This window comes from Impatiens glandulifera, chromosome 6, assembly GCF_907164915.1.
Source record: "Impatiens glandulifera chromosome 6, dImpGla2.1, whole genome shotgun sequence".
NCBI classification, from domain to species: domain Eukaryota; kingdom Viridiplantae; phylum Streptophyta; class Magnoliopsida; order Ericales; family Balsaminaceae; genus Impatiens; species Impatiens glandulifera.
In genome coordinates, this window is record NC_061867.1 from 43827060 (window position 1) to 43845370 (window position 18311).

Below are 18311 nucleotides of genomic sequence, written 5' to 3' on the forward strand. Positions count from 1 at the left end.
GATCCACACTAACCTGATCGATGATTTTTTTTAATAGTTATTAGGTTCTACGTCTTACCTGTGCTTAAAAAGGAGTATAAAGATCCATGTTCTTCATATTGTCGACCATTATCTAAAGGCCAGATTCAACAAAATACACCCCAATGGGCTTTGAGTATATATGTATGTTTAGTTATATTATTTTGGTCCTAACATTAATTTATTTGAAATGTGAATTTTTTTTTTTAAAAAAACAAATAAATAAATTAAAAATAGATGCCCAAATTTCAGTTCTACTGATTGGTCTCCAGTGCTAGTATAAAGCTATTTAAGTCTATTCTTATTTATTTATTATATTAATTACATAATTACTTAAACATGGAAAAAATCAAAACTTGACAAGAAAGTAATATTTTATATGTAAATTAAAATTTATTCTTCAATTAAGGACTAGTTTGGTCATGATTTGTTTTTATATTTAATTTTCTTTTTTTTAGGGTTCCAAAAATCTTAAAATTAACTTTATATATATCATATATTTTTTATATATATACTTGATTATAAATTAATATTTTAATGCATGCCTATTGATATTTTAATTGTGTTTAGCATGATTATAAAATGTCTCAAAGATTATTAGCTTATGATTTAAATATTATTTTATAATCTCTACCTTTAGTATATTCATGTATATATTTATATAATCTTTATGCTTTATTTAGCAATTAATACCTTGAATGAATTAGAATGATAAATATGTTTATTACGTCTAAACATTTTGAATGATATTTCTTGAAAATTCATTATTTATACATTTTATGATTTTCATGTAAACATTAATAAGATATTACCTTAGTATTAATGTTTAGCACGGTAGGATACAAAATTCAAAATGTCTAAAATGTAAAGTGTAATAAAAAATATTTTCTAAAAACCAAAAATTGTATAGGTAGAGACCTACGGGGCGTTGTGAGACATAGTACTTTTAATCATTTTCCACATATAACCAAGCACCCGAACTTCAGTCTCTTAATTGCCTACTTTTTATAAATTAGGTGGCGACTCTCTAGTCGTGAGAAAATTAATAGTTTGAAAAAAAATAAGTAGGCCTATGACATACTTCCTATTAAACTCTCAATATTTTCCGGATTCGACGGAATGATAAGTTATGGAGTTGTCTACAAAGCCTCATTTTTATAAATTAAAATTTTTCAAACCTTAAAATTAATTTCCCTCACATTTGACTTTTTTTCAAAATTTAAACCCTTTTAAAATAGAGATCCCAGGAAAAAAATTTCAAGTTGTTGTTGTCGACGTAAAATAATCGATCACAGTTTTTGGCGACACTGCTAGGGACATTCGATGCTTAACTTGAAAAAACAATTTTGGCCAATTTAGAAATCTATTTTACACTTTAATGTTAATCCCCAAAAAGAGATTTTGTTTTATTAATGTGCATGAGCTTTGGGGCTCCGATGTGAAGATAGGATAAGGTATATGTTAGTGGACGAAACCTATACATCTATTGATTACGTGCTATGATTGTCAATGAGGAATGATGATCTCAACCCGCCAAGAAGACTTTGTGTGATTTGAAAGTTGAGAAAAAAACTCTAGAAAAAAACTCTGATTAATCCTTTCTACTTTTAAAATATCCCCTACGATTGAAAATGAGGGATTTTGAAATGGTGGTGAGGGGTACGTCCAACTGAGAGCTCCTCTTACATCGAGAGATCCCTTTTGGGATAGTATCCTTGTTAGTGGAATAACTTTCTCTTAAGTCATTCCTAACTTTAGAACAAAAATCCAAAAAGTCATTTATACCAAGTCGTTGACTTGTCGTTCCCAAGCAACAAAACTACGTCAAATAGCCTATTATGTGTCTAATATATATATTAAATACATGTATGTATATAGATGAAGAAATAAGCGTCTAAAAGTACATTCTAAAATCCGTTTGAAAATAAAAGAGAAAATTAAAATGTCTAACATAACGAGTTGTTGTCTTTGAGTCTTTATTACACAGATATAAAATTGTTAACCATGAAGACTAGGAGATTCAAGTTCTGTCTGCGAGAAAGCAAGAAGGATAATAATTTGGGGAATTTTATGAAGAAAAAAACACAGAAGTAGGGAAATATATTAATAATTTTAAAGATAACAACACGGTATTGTAGTGCAGTGGTGGAAGCCGTCAACTAGGGATCACCCCTGACTATAGCAGTCATCATTTGAAATTTATATTGTGTGATTGAATCGAAAGCTCCTCCTCTTCCCTGGAGCGCTTGGTGAGATTCAAACCCTGGTTGGCGGGAGTATTAACCACCGTACTACAACACTTTGTTGTTATCTATAAATTATTAATATACTTGATATGACTTAACAAATATACATAATTATATATATAATTGAACTTAGTTTTATACATTCATTATCAAAACCATTTCATAAATTATAATCTAACAATTTCTACTTTTTTGATTATTTAAACTAAATTATCAAAACCAAGTGAAATCATGTATAACTTATAAAATCGATTATGTTAATTATCCTAAGTTAATTAAGAACTTTATTCTAACAATTTCTTTCTTTTTGATTCTTTAGAATAAATTATCAAAACCAGTGACTTCATTCTAACAATTTCTCCCTTTTTGATTATTTAAACTAAATTATCAAAACCAGACGAGTTTATAATTAAATTAGTTTAGGCATTATTGTAATCTAACAATCCTAAAATATTTCTAAGGTAAGAAAACTTAGACTCGGGAAGTGGCTTCGTGAGGATGTTAGCCACTTCATGCTTGTTTCTTTCATATGCTATGTTTGTCAGCCGTCGGCTGTCAAGATGTCATGCATAATCTTACACGCTGCAATCATGTTTTATCTGCATTCATAGACAATAACAAATCTGGTACCCATTTTTCTTTGGGTCCTTGATGGATTAGTCCCTTGGGAATCCATACCTTAATTACGATTATGGATTTCCCATTGTGTGCATGTGTGGTAAATTTGACAGATCTCTTACTGCCTGTTGATGATTCTTTAGCTTCAAAGGATGATTTTTGGTTAACATTTCTTGACTACTTGTCAAGTTTTTCCTTGCCAAACCAACTGGTTGTCCTTCTCTTAGGTTTCAGCCAGCTTGAAGTTGGCTTAACATAAATCACATTATCCTTTGAAGTCAAATCATCATAGCTTGGATTAGTTCCCTTGTCAATTGATTGTCCCTTGACAAAACTTATTGAGGAAAGTTTGCCTTTCTTGGATTTCAACTTCTTGGTGGACTTGTATGGGTTTCCATAGTCATATCCTAGACCAAATTTATATCTAGAAGGCCTCAATTGACTTATCATCTATTTGACTACGTTCCTAAAATTTGTCCATTCATCGATCACGTAGTTGGCTCTCTCGTTATTTTTAGTCAACATTTGAACTGTCTCCTTTAGCTTCTCATTCTCAAAGGATAGTTCATTTGTTTTACCAGTTAAGTTGTCTAGTTGAGTTGAAACGAGATCAGACAATTTCTTTTACTTAATGACCATGTCATTGAGTGTAGTAATTAAGTCTTCCCGAGTGAACTCTTCAGAGGAGAAATCAAATACATCATCGTCGTTCTCCATAAAATATTTGATGTCCTCATCATCGTTGTCGCTAGATGAGCTTGAGTCTGAATCGCTTTTAGCCCATTTTCTTTTTCTCTCTTCAGCCATCAACATCTTCTGATCCTTCTTATGCTTGGATGTTTTATTATCCTCCTTATGTTTCTGATCAGTAGGCTTCTTGTCGTCTCTCCTTATCTTTCGGCATTCGGACTTGTAGTGACCTAGAGTATCACAATTAAAACACTGTATGTTAGCCTTAGATTCATTAGAGTTATTATTGAAGGATGAGTTAGAATGATTATTCCTCGTATATTTGCCAAACTTCTAGACAAGTAGAGACATCGCATCTTCACTGAACTGCTCAGCTGACTTAATGGATGATGGAACAGCTGGCTCAACAACGGACACCAGCGCCTTAGTCATGGTTGAGGATGATGACTCATCTTCAATCCTATAGTTCATCTCAAACTAATGGACTTTCAGATCGGAAAATATGTCGTGCAGCTCCATCTTGTGGAGGTTTCTAGACTCCCTCGTCACTGTTGAATTGATGCCTCAAACACTAGGAAGAGCCTTCAACATCTTGACAATGACTTCTTTGTTGCCATAGACCTTTCCCAGAGTGGAAAGTTCAATGACAATGTTGGTGAAGTGTTCTTCAAACTTGTTCATCGACTCCTCTAGGCGCATTTTGATGTTATCGAGCTTTTGAGTGGCAACCATGAGCTTATTCTCTCTAGTTTGTTCTTTGCCCTCATTGAGTTGAATGATCTTATCCCATACTTCCTTGGCGGTGGCACATGCTCTAATCTTTGAGAACATGTTCTTGTCGAGAGTTTTATACAAAGAGTGTTTTCCAAAGTTATCAAGGTTGTTCTTCCTTTTGTCTTCATTGGTCCACTCGCATCTTTCCTTTTCAATATTTATCAGACCGTTAGTGATAACATATCACATGTCGCCATCTTGTGAGGCTAAATACACATGCATACGTAGCTTCCAATCAATGAAATCTTCACTTCGGAACATGGGGGGCTTGTTGGAGGAAGACATGATTATGTTTGAATGTTTGAGAATAGAATCAGTCTTCTCTAATACCACTTGTTAGGATCGGGTACAACAATAGAGACGGGGTCTAACTATGTTGAACGCTTACACACTTCAGTTGATATTAACTCTGTTAGAAGTTAATATATGTTTCTATTCTTCACAAGTCTTCAAAAACTCTTGAACGGAGTCAAGTGCGGAAGTGTTTGTTTAAACTTGAAGCGGCAGATAAAGGGTTGGAAGATTCAGAAAGTAAAGAACACAATACACAAAATTTGTTTATGGATATTCGGAGCAAACTCTCATACGTCACCCCTTCTTCTCGACCTCGCGAAGGATTCCACTAGAAGATTTGATTTGAATAGCACCTCTACAAAAATCCAGTCAGAAACTAGGTCTTAAACACTGCCTGTTTCTGAACTCTTAGCACACACAATACTTGCTGATAGATATTCTATCAACTTACAAAGAGATCACAATATAGAAAAGTGATACAATGATTTTTGGAATGAACACACCCACTAGCCAAACAAACCCTTTATTTGGGGCTACTAGTAGACCCACTAACCCACTTGAGCCCAATGTATCAGCCACTCATACGACACATGATCCCAAAGATGAGTTCTAGTAGAATCATGGTATACCACAGATGAAGAGGAAGCTCAGAAAGCCTCTCTTGAGATATTAAGGCTTCAATAGATTCGAGAAGGGGAGAAAGTTGTGATTGAAGAACCGAAAAAGACATAGTATGTAGTGTCAGGCGTGCCTCAAGGATGCAGTACGGATACCAACACTAAACAATCTTTGAAGACGGAAATCACTTCACTTGCTGAAGCACAAGCTGCATCACCACTAGTCATCCCAGAAACATCGATACATTTAGTCAGTCAAAGCGAAGCACTAGCGCAAATCAGTTCTTCTCATATCAAAATGAAAGCACAAATAGATGCCCTAACTAAAGGAAAGTCAGCACACAGAGCTGAAAGTTGGAAATTTGGGTTAGAGGCAGCTAAGAGGGTCGTGGTCCCTCGTAGACTAAAATTACCACATCTTACCAAGTATGCCAGAAATAAAGACCCAGCAGCCTTTATGAACATGTACTTGACGAACATGTTTCCATTACAACTCGGAGAGCCCACAATATTGCAATTATTCCCTCAGTGTCTTAAAGAAATGGTACTTGAGTGGTATTTGCGTCAATACATAGCCCAACACCAGACTATTGAAGATCTAGCCAAGGTATTCATAAGTCGGTTCGGTATGTTCTTGAAGGTGGACAAGCCTGAGAGAAAACTTAGGAGTATTAAGTAGGGTCCAAGTAAAACTTTCGAATCGTAGGTTGATAGGTGGAAGGTTGTGGCTTCACTGATCGATGGACTACTAAATGAACAAACTCAAGTGGATATGATCTACGCTAACATGAATATAGCATACACCAAAGTCATGTCGGTCAATAAATATGCTTTCATGGAGAACTTGATTACTTTTGGAATGGGATACGACGATGCATTAAAGAAAGAAGACATAGAAGGCATGATCTCATACCAAGGCAATCCTCATTTTCATTAGAATAAGGCTAAGGCATAAGTAAACTACATCGCCAATGCATGGGATATGGAAACATCGGAAATCATGAATGTTAGGAAAGGGCACCTTCAGGGATCATTTGTTAGTCGTCATCCAGCTTATCCCACGCCGTCTAAAAGAACTACTTCGTTTACACCTAAGCCACCCAGGAAGTTTGACGATTTTGGAATGTTATCTGAAGCTCTATAAATTTTAAAGCAAATGAACCTAATCCAGGTCTAGATCCCGAATTCCGATAGGCCTATATTAGGGAGGTTTCTAAATGAGTGGTGTGAATACCACCAGACTAAAGGGCACGGGACTAATTATTGCCTTTCACTGAGAGGTGTGATTCAAAAACTTATCGACGATAAGATCATCTCAGCTCGAAAGGCCAAATCGAAGCCTCTACCAACTCATATAGTGAATCTAATTGAGGTGCATGAAGGTCAACCGATTGAACTCACTTGAAAGTCTTACGAAGTGCCTAAAACCTTGTTGGAAAAGCTCGTGAAAAAGTTAAAATGCCCAAACTCGAAACCATTGTTGCCAATAGAGGCAATTCTTCTCTAAAGGAGGTTATGCATAAGAGCTCAAGGTCTCCAAAAAAATTGGAAAATACAAGAACTTATATTAAACAAGATTGTGTTGGTTTAGATATTGAAATCACAGTTGTTGTTCAACCTAGACTCTTGTCCGGATTGGTAAATACAAGAACAAAAATGTATTGATTCTATCATATATACCCCGGTATTGGAAAAGAAATGGTGAAAAAGACACTCATAATAGTTGAGATATTAAAATCACCACTTGTTGTTCACCTAGACTTTTGTCAAATTTGTTAAAGGCAATAACAAGAGTGTATCGATTCTATCAGATAAACCTCGAGTATGTATAAGGAAATACACATTAAAGCTTAAAGTTTGAAGTACATAACTTCCTGAAGAGAAAAGAGATATAACCTCATGGTACATGGTTGAAAAATTAAGTTTGACGTGAACTTCATATATTAATGTTCAAGCATATAGGATCCTTCAAGGAAAATCGATATTATCATTCGTACTAGAGTTTGAATTCGTAATTGATAAACTATGTCGAACAAATGCACTTACGATTGGTCTCCCTTTTTGAATAGTCAAAGAGACAATGTATTGAACCGCTTCTTTAAGATGTTTTAATCCAACGTCAACAAAACATGAGAACGTAGAGGCACTCAAATACCTAGAAGATTGAAAAGATCTATATTTTTTTCTCAAATGTGGTTAACTAGTCATGTGATAAAAAATACGGAAACATTTTATGCTAGGAAATTTCTATTAAAATATAAAATGGAAAAGTTTTTAGTTACTTAGCTTAAGTGGGAAAGTTAAGCCTTAGTTTAAGTGAACAAACTATTTTGAATGATGAAGATTTATGTTTCTTAGCTTATGTAAACAAGTTAAGTCAAACGTATAATATTTTAGCTTAAGTGGACAAGCTAAACACAAAAGATACTTAGCTTAAGTGGACAAACTAAGTTAAACACATTATATTTAGCTTAAGTGGACAAACTAAGTAATTTAAAGTTTCTTAGTTTAAGTGAACAAGCTAGATTTAGAATAATTTAGCTTAAGTGGACAAGCTAAAAGACTTTTCTTAGTTTAAGTGAACAAACTAAGTAATAGTCTAGTTAAAATAGAAACACTTTAGGATTCTTAGTTTAAGTGGAAAACTAAGTCAAGCGCAAGAGTTTCGTTTCTTAGCTTAAGTGGACATGCTAAACATAGAATAACTTAGTTGAAGTGGACAAACTAAAAGATCTTTCTTAGTTTAAGTGGACAAATTAAGTCAAACGTAAGGTTTTCGTTTCTTAGATAAAGTGGACAAGTTAAGTCAAACATCATAAGATTTTTTTAATTCTTAGTTCAAGAGGATAAATTAAGCCATGGTCGGGTCACAACCAATAGTTGTCAAGTCTCTAGATGAACTAAATGGATAGCTTTTGCATTTCGAATTCTCCAACAAACATTATACGAGCATCGAGTTGGAAATGTCGTGAACATGGGAATTATCAGGTTTTATCTCTTTATTTTTTAATTATTTTTAGTAAATAAATCCGAGAAAAATAATAAAATTGGGAGATTCAAATGAAGTGCCTATTAGTCAAACTTGGACATGCGTTTAACTAATACCAAAATTGTCATCCAAACTTTGTCCAAGAGGGGCATTCTATAGACATTCATTTTTGTTTCCCCAAATTTAATTATTTTTTTAAATAATTCCGAACCTATAAAAATATTTGTCTAAAATCATGTACTAGGCTAATTGCACTGGAATTAGAAATCATTTTAAGGAATAATTTTGTATCAATTAGATCCTAAAATAATTAATTGTGAATTATTTTAAAACTAAAATCCAAGTGTTACGAACAAATAATTAAGGTGAATAATAGATTAAAGAAATTATTATCATTATTTATTATGTATTTTAAGAAAAATAAAAATTAATTGACCAAAATGTATTTAAATAATATATAAAAACAATTAAATTTGAAAAAGTTATTCTATTATTATCAATATTATTTTTTTAAAATATATTGGATGTTAAAATATAAAATAAAGTACAAAATAATAAATGGTAGGTTGATTAAGATAATCAATATACTTATTAATGTTATTGTTATTTTATTTTAAAGATATTTTAAAAATGCATAAATAAGATGTAATAAATTTATATATGATTGATATTAATCTTATTATTTTTATTTTACAAGCTCATTGATTTATAAAGGAATAAATAAATAAAAAAAAAAAGTCCAAAACCAAATAAACATGAGAGGCTCATCAGCATTGAAGTCTAAAGACCTAAATACAGCAATGTTACATTTTGAAATTCTAAACCCTAAAAACATGGATAATTGTCTATACACGTTTGAAAAAAAGGGAAGACGAAGGGATTTTTTCCCTTTCTTTTGCCTGATTCTCATTCTCTCTGCCTTCTCTTAACAATGTCCGACGACCAAAAGAGGCAGAAGACGGACAGCGAAATCGAGATATTCTGATGTCGAGAAGACCTAGTAGAAGATAGAGCCCCTTGAATCTCTGGAGATCCAGATTTAAGAACACCTCATTATTCTTTCAATTTTTCTTCTTGGAGTGACAGAGAGTGGGAGTGTTAACTAGAATGGAGTGATTTGGGTTAGTTGTTCAAGTTCTTTGTCTTCTGTAAGATTCCTTTAAATCTAATACACTATAAGCACCTTTCGGATTATTTATTCTAAATATTTGTTCCTATACACTTGCATAAATGTTCAAGAATTTACTTTTCTTTTGAGTTTATTTGTTAGATATGAAAGATCTTTTGTCCTTAGTGTAACATGTATAAGTGTGTGGTTTGTGTTTGACATTTTGAGATTGATTTTGGAGTCACCTGAATTGAGGCTCAAAGAAGGGTGACTCAAAAAGAAATATGCCCATGATTTGAGGATTTGGTTAGGAATCCACCCTAACCTGATCGACCATTCTTTTTTTTAATAATTATTAGGTTCTACGTTTTATTTTGTTTGAAAAAAAGCATGAAGATCCATGTTCTTCATGTTGTTGGCCACTATCTAAATGTATGGGTGCTCCAAACCCGTGGGTCAAATCTGAAATCCGCATGCCGAATTAAAAAAAAACACACTAATGGGCTTTGAGTACATATACATGTTTAGTTATATTATTTTGGGCCTAACATTGATTTATTTGAAATGTACAGAAAAAAAAAAAAAAAAAAAAAAAACTAAAGAAAAACAAATAAATAAATAAATTGAAAACAGAGGCCTAAATTTCAGATCCACCCACTGTTTGGTCTGTGAAATCTCAGTCCAGTGCAGGTCTTATGCTATTTAGTTCTATTCTTATTTATTTATTTATTATATTAATTACTTAAAAATGAAAAAAAAATCAAAATTTGAAAAAAAATAATAATAATAATAATAATATTTTTTTATGTTAACTAAAATTTATTCTTCAATTGAGGACCAGTTTGGTCATGATTTGTTTTCATATTTAAGTGTTATTTTTTTTCTTTTAGAACTCCAAACATTCTAAAATTAACTTTATATATATCATATTTTTTTTATACATAATTGATTATAATTTAGTATTTTAATGTAGTAATTAATATCTTGAATTAATTAGAATGATTAATATGATTATTATTACGTCTAAACATTTTTGAATGTTATTTCTTGAAAATTGATTGTTTATAGTTTTATATAATAATTTATGTTTTTTACTCAAACATTAATAAGATATTTTCTTAGTATTAATGTTTATCATTCTAGGATATAAAATTCAAAATGTCTAAAATATAAAGTGTAATAATAAATATTTTCTAAAAGCCAAAAATTGTTGAAGTAGAGACCTACGGGACATTGTGGGACATAGTACTTTTAGTTCTTTCTCACATGTAACCAAGCATCGAAATCAAATCTCTTAATTTTCTAATTTTTATAAATTAGGTGGCGACTCTCTAGTGGTGAGTAAATTAAAATTTTAAAAAAAATTAAAGTTAGTCTATGACATAATTCTCATTAAAATTCCAATCTTTTTCCAGATTCGACGGGATTGTAAGTTATGGAGTCTACAAAGCCTCATCTTTATAAATTAAAAATTTTCAAACCTTAAAATTAATTCTTCTCACATTTGACTTTTCTTTTTTCACAACTTAAATCTTTTTAAAAGAGATCCTAGAAAAATAATTCAAGTTGTTGTTATCGACGTAAAAAAATCGATCACACATGTATGTCTAGATTTGTCATTTACTCTAAGTTTGTCTAATTTCATATTATTATTATAATAGTTAAAAATTTCATTTTAGACAATCTTGAAATATCTTCAAATAAGTCCGATAATTCATACATAATTATCATTTAAACATTCTTTTATGAAAAATATTGTTTTACTTATCCATGACAAAGTATTGTTTTACTTGCCATCTAATATTTCACATTTTATTGACATGTGAAGTATTTTAACGCTCTAAGGTGAAGCATTAAGACATGTGAAGTGCACACCTAAGAGCGCGCTTTCACCTGAGAGTTGTTGTAGGCTCTCAAGTGAAGCGCGTTTCACTATAAACATAACCAATTTACAAGATTAATAAAACCTTGTTAGTCATTCAAACAAAACAAAATCTTTCATTTCGTGCAAATAATGTTTAAAGCGTATCATTTTTGGCGAATTATGAAGCTTGTTTTCAGCAAAGAATCGTAAGTTTCTAGCAAAGAAAAGTGAACTTTCGCGAACTACGAAGCTTGTTTCCGGCAAATCGTGAATCGTATAAAGAAATAAATCATAATAAAATATTGAAATCGAAAATAATAAGGATTTATGTGAAATGATTATGACATGTGAAATAACATAGTTGAAATACAGTGGGTTACAAACGGATCGGTCGATCATGTTTACGGATTTCATTTTTTTATTAATTCAAATATAATTTAATAATAATAAATTAAAGTTGCATTTTGATCGGTCATAACAGACTTGTGAATACTGAAATGAAATAAGAATTTAAAAACATGAAGAAATATGGAATTGCTTTTTGCTTAAAGGAAAACAAGGTTAACTAAATCTCTAAAATATTAGAAGAGGGAGAGAGACCAAGACAACAATATTCTCTTTTATATAAATAGTGTTTTCACTTTCATATAAATAGGATTTCTTAATTATTTTAAAATCGGCTTATTGGACTATATAGAGTTGGGATCTCAAAGGAATTACATAATTTATTCTTTTTAACATTAAATAAACCTAGCCTCTTAGATTTCCAATAGGGCATACTCCATGGCCTAACTTACCTTAATCTTTGGTTGTCCATGTGACCATGTCTATGTCTATAGTCAAGTGTTATTATTTATATATAAATTATCTAAAACAAACTCAATCAAATCTCTACCTTCTATCTTTTTCTAACTCTTTTGATTTAGTTTTTTATTTTCTCATTGTTTTTTTTCTCTCTTTTTATTTAATATTTTATTTATTCCAGTCTAATTGTTATTCTCTTTGCTGAATTTTATCGTTAAAAAAATATGAAGGTAATATTTTGGGTGGGTTGAATAAAATAAAAGAAAAATTATGATGAAACGAGTGTATCAAAATAAGTTTAGCTTTCTTTTGAGATTTATAGAATAAAATATTGAATAAAAATGAAAAAAAAAAACTAAAAAATATGTCATTTTTCAATTTTAAAAGAAATATTTCTTTTCCTAGGAGGATTTAAGCCCAGTCAGCACTCAGCAATAATGTAGATACAAAAAAAAAATTCATATATATATATTATATATATATATATATATATATATATATATATATATATATATCTATATATATATATATAATATATATATATATATATATATATATATATATATAGATATATATATATAAGAATGGGCGTATTGATTTGCGTAAAATTTTCGTAGAATACGTAAGTGATTTATTCATGTTTAAAAGATGATATTTTCAAGTAGTATATTATTTAAGATAAACTTGAAAATATATTAGACTCTATTGTGTTTATTTTAAATAATAAAACACTCTATATTGAAATAAAAATAATTATATATGTTATAAAATATATTAAATAATATATACAGTATAATTATATTTTGATTTAACTTTTAAAAATTATATTTTAGTAATTAAATTAATATCAAATCTATTTATTCCCTTAATTATTATATAATATATAGTTTTTAATTTATAAATATTATTTTGTCTTGATAAATATTTTATAGTGAAAAAAAATAATTTTATATTTTATAAAATATAATTAATTAAGATTACATATATTAAATAATATTACATTATAATTATATTTTAATTTGATTTTTAACCCTATGTTACAACTTGCGCCCCGAAAGCTCGCACAACTTGAGCCTCGCTGCCACACCAAGTCATTAAGCTTTTGGTGAAGTTTTTCCGCTGCTCAAGCCTGTATAAGTAAACCTACTTTCGAAGGGCTCTCTCTTCGTTAGCCTTTCTCACGCAGCTATAAGACAGATAGAGGGGGTCTAGAGCATTTCATCGCTTTTTTAATATCAAATCTATTTATTTCCTTATAAGTATTATATAACATATATTTTTTAATTTATAAGTATATTTGGAGAGTCTATAGTTAGTTTTATCGGTATGTTTCAAATTTTGATTAAAACGTAAAATATAATAAAAATAAAATTATATGATTGACTCGAAAAAGACGAGACATTAAGCGAGTTTACCTAAGCTCGAATTCGGCTTGAATCTTAAACAAACTGGCTTGAGCTCGACTCGAATTCAATTTTGACCGAACTCGAATCGAACTTTGACCGAGCCACTCACGAGCAGCTCATTTACAACCCTAGATTATACTAGTTACAAATCACTAATGGAGTGAATCCAATTGAACAGAAATTAAGCATTATTATTTTTATTATAATTGTAATAGTTAAATCAATAGTAATTATTGAAACTAACCCTCTAAACTAAAAATAGAAAAGCACCCTTATTTGATAATCACCCTTCCTTTATATGGAATTATAGTTTGCATTACATTATTTATTTAGTATCTTTAATTTAAGTAAGTTGCTACAGTATATATACATATATGGGGTATTATATAATATTTTAATAATAAAATATATATATTATTATTGGATTGTATAAAATAACATATAATTTTAATAATATATATCTTTATTAATAATATAATTATAATATTAAAAAATAAAATATTTAATTATTTATTTTAGAGTAATAAGTTATAAAAAATAAGGGAAAAAAGACATCAAACACGCTTTAATAGTAGTAACTAATCAGATGAATAATCCACAGAGATACCAAAAGATTATTTAACAATATCTAAAAAAAAAGAATTGGTAACGGGGGAATATTATATTGGAATCAGAAATTTCCAAATTTTGGCTCTTGTTTAAATCGTTCATCTTATTCCTCTCATCTTTCATATGTTACCATGAAAAGAGAATGATTGAGCAAAAGGATTACGGAGAAAAACGTTAGGACAGTAAGAATAATTTACTCTGATCCATTCGCCACTGATTCTGATAGCGACTACGACAGGAAAGAACAAAAACGCTGCGTTAAAAGTGATTAACTTCCTGGAGCTGAAAATCGAAAACGTGACATTAAAGAGATTAAACTTCCTGAAGCTGAAAATGGAAAGAAGAGACCGATTAAGTTCGAGGAGTTAGGAAAAGAAAAACTGGGAAATTTGCTGCAGAAATTCGAGATCCTCTTAAAAGAAAGAGAGTGTGGCTTGGAACTTTTGACACAGCTGAGAAAGCTTCGTGTGCTTACGAGAAAAAGAAAATTGAAATAGAGAATTCAATTACAGAGGAATCATTGAACAAGAAGATGCGTCAAATTGAGGAAGAGTTTTTGTATAGTATGAAATTGGAGCAACCGATATTACAACTTTTGGAAACTCCGATAGTGTCACGTTTTGTTATGCGCGAGCTCAAGTTGGGGGAAATTGATGGTTTCCAAGATCGAGAAAACCATTTAGAAATGTTTTCCGATTTCAATATGGGTTGTTCATGTGAAGGACGGTGCGAGGAAGAGGAAGTTGAAGTTACAGTCAAAGGCTTGAGATCTTTAATCTCAAGTATAATGCAATAAGAGAATGTAAGTTGGAGTATTATGAACTCTATATGTAAAGGAAAATAATTACTGATACTATACAATTGATTTATGAATGAAGGTAAACCTTATTTCAAATTTTGGAAAATATTACAAATTCCAAGTAAATTTACCTGTTTAGAATTCAAACATGAAAGCCAATGTATCCAAGAAAAAATAAAGAGAAAAGAGAAGCCACACTGAGAGATTTTGCATATCACCTGCAAGCAAGAATAATAAACATGCATTATTTTTAGCCATTCCTTCTTACTTGTACTTAATAATAATGATATAAAGCTTCTCTTTTTGAACCATGTTTTATATGCCCAAAAGAAAGAAACCCTCCTTCACTTATTGAAAACATTTTTTTTTAATTCTTGAAACCAGAGTTTGTTCGAAAGATAAGCATGATCTACACAGTTATGACCCTAATTCACTTAGAGCAATTCACATAACCCTAATTCAAATTAGAGCAAATTCTTAGTGGAAATCGAACATTAAACCTTTTAGCCACTTGAGCTACCCTAGTGAATTTTTATTTGAAACAAATATTTGATTTCACATCAGGATCCAAGCCTACATGAGAAATCAGGAAGAAATGGGGATTATCCAATAAAGTCATAATATTTCATATGATATCTACCTATCTTCAGTCAAACATCCTTCTTCAAGCAGTTTATTCAAATCATTCACTACAATACTAAAATAACCTTCATTTATTTTAATACTACTGATTTTTCTAAAAAAAATATTAAAGTTTATTTCTGATATTTTTAACCAAATATCAAACTTAATTTTTTCCAATAATCCAAGATCAATCATGGTTCCAACATAATGCAATTTTCTTATATCAAGAATAATACTGTAAAGAAGATGTTGCATAGAAATACAATAATTAAAAAAGAATATGGTACCCAAGAGGAAGCCAATTAAAAAAGCCAGTAGCAGAAGGTGTTAAGTTTCAACTAGAATTCACTAATTATGCATACTAAGACTAAGATATATGTTGGCATGAGATAAGAAGTCTGATGGACTGTCTATTGAGGTGTCATATCATAGATCAAAGTGATTATAGAATAGAGATTGTTGGCTATGTTAAATACAAATCTAATGGTTATTGAGAAAACTGACTCAAGGAATATGTTTCAGTTACTAAACACAGAACACTAGCTACAATACAACAGTTACAAATGCATGAACATCAGATTTCTATCACTGTCATGTTGTGTGATTTTGAACCTAATGATACTATAGTAAGATAGATTTTACCTAAATTTAGCTATAACAATGTTGATAAAATGACACCTTCCAAACAAAGAAAGAACAGTCAATTCCATTTTACATTACTAGTGTTTTAGTTTGGAGTTTGAGGCTTCTACACAAATCTGGGGTTGTTTAGAAATAATCTGTTTTAATGTGTCAAAGAAAAGTGGTTTATTAGTATTTAACGTTTTAAAATATTATAAAGGATAAAGTAAGGGTCTTGTGGTATTTAATTGATGATTGGAATGATTTGATGGAAGTGACTGTCGATGAGATATTGGTTTATATTCAAATAAACCACGTAAAACAAGCCCTATGTTTTTGGCTTTCTTTGTAAAGAATGGGGCATTGATTGCACTGGCTTGTAAATCTTTGTGTTTTGTTTATGTTTGATTTAGTGGGATCTAAGAATGTTAAGATACCCTATTCTTCTTTCCATTCTGTTTCTCGCAAAAACATTGGGAATTCTATTAATAAAAGGTTTGCCTTTTCCACACAAAAAAAAAGAAGAAGAAAAGGTTTGAGGCTACTACATGAATTGAAACTTGTTTGATGTGGGTGGGTTAATTGATATTAGTTTCAAATAACACGCTCCTATCCAATCAATAACCAAAATACGCTACTATCCAATCAACAATCTACTAATCAATAACCAAAATACCCTCTATTAGTTTTAAAGAAAACATTATATATTTATACCCTTACTGTCTTTTGACCCAGAGAACCTGATTTTCAATAACCTACATCAGACAAGGTTATTTGGAAATAACCACTTGATTATTCAATTACCCTGGATCAAACAAGGCCTAGTCTATTTGAATTCAAGGCTAAACAGCTTAAGTTGACACATTCTCTTGTTTTTTTCTGTGATACCTCCATTCACTATACACATTAGCAGAACTTATTATCTGATTCTTGATCAGGATCTTTCTGGTCAAGGACTACATAAAATAGGTAGGAACACTAAATCGATAGATTTATTATAAAGATCAAGTTGAATCCTCCATTTGTCATCAATAAGATGGTGATAATTTTGACACCTCTACATGTATGCGTGTTCAAGGCATAAAGAATACACTTTCTAATGTGTAAATGAATAGTTGCCTAGCCCTAAACACATAGAAAACCATCATGCTTACTACTTGGTATGCCAAAACAAAACACAAATCTAACCTGAATACAGGTATGCAATTAAACACCCCCAATCGTAACAGAGTGAAATCACAAGACATAAAGAAGCCACAAACCTAAAGTATTATAAACGGTAATCAATAAGCACAATACCTGAAATGCACTCATTCGGCTTCCTCAGTTACCACCTTAGGACCTGATACAGAGAATTAGAATGAAATTAAACCATAGAAAAAAAAAAAGAAGAAAACAAAAGTGGTACAACGAACCGTGAAGGAAGGGGGGCGATGATCCTTCCCCCCAACCGATTCCACGTGTGGAATCCAGGTATTGCTGGACGAGATGACGGCACTTCTGGTAATGATTGACGCCCTCAATGCGATAACACCATCTGAGTTTCTCGCGAATGATCTTCGCCTTTTCGATGTCGATCCACTTTTCTCTAACGAGATACTCCCCTCATCTCCACATCGCAACTGGATCCTTGTAAGATGCTCTGGATCGAAATCATCGCGGTCCTTCATCGAAATGAACTGCTCCCTTCTGCCTTCCCATGGTCAGAATCAGATGTCAGAGCAAAGCTATCTGGTTTCGATTTGTGATATCTCAAAAGTGTAGGGAAAGAAAGTAAGATAAACATGGATTCTCAAGTTAATGGGTCCAGCCCAGCCGCTCTTAATCCCATTATGAATCTTTAAACTAATGGGCTTTTTAAATATTTATATATATATATTTCTTGGTTTTTGTTTTTTTTTTTGGTAATAAAAGATATTAGCATTATCTTACTATAAAGACACCTCACTTCAACTAAAGCGTTTTAGGTGGGAATTAATACGTTATTTTGGTCTCTTATGAACCACTCTTATCATTTAGTAAAATATTTTGGTTTATGTGGAAATCGAATATTGTGTATTTTGGTCTCTTATGAAGCAATCTTGTCACTTGAGTTGATTGATTAATTAGTAAATATTTTTTTTATATTTCTTTATTAGATTGAATCATCTGTAATCGATTTACTTTTATGGCTCTCACAGGGAGGGATAATCATTACAAGGCAAAAAAATTACCTTTTTACCTCTCTCAT

The 18311-nt window shown here is 30.9% G+C and overlaps 1 protein-coding gene and 1 pseudogene across 1 annotated transcript; both read right to left on the reverse strand.

Annotated features, from left to right (window-relative positions):
- Positions 1 to 4136: 4136 nt before the first annotated feature.
- On the reverse strand, positions 4137 to 5485 carry LOC124943657. The gene is made up of 2 exons (XM_047484135.1): positions 5414 to 5485; positions 4137 to 4493 (listed from the first exon to the last, which is right to left on the reverse strand). The coding sequence occupies exons 1-2, from the start codon at positions 5483 to 5485 to the stop codon at positions 4137 to 4139; spliced, it is 429 nt and encodes a 142-aa protein (XP_047340091.1).
- An 11906-nt stretch (positions 5486 to 17391) lies between these two features.
- LOC124943659 lies at positions 17392 to 18311 on the reverse strand (annotated as a pseudogene).

Coding starts and splice junctions, on each gene's coding strand:
- LOC124943657 (XM_047484135.1), bottom strand. CDS start 5,485: ATGACTAGTGGTGATGCAGCTTGTGCTTCAGCAAGTGAAGTGATTTCC. Junction 4,494..5,413: donor TCAAAGATTGTTTAGTGTTG/GTATCCGTACTG, acceptor AATATTGAAAAG/GAAAGATGCGAGTGGACCAA.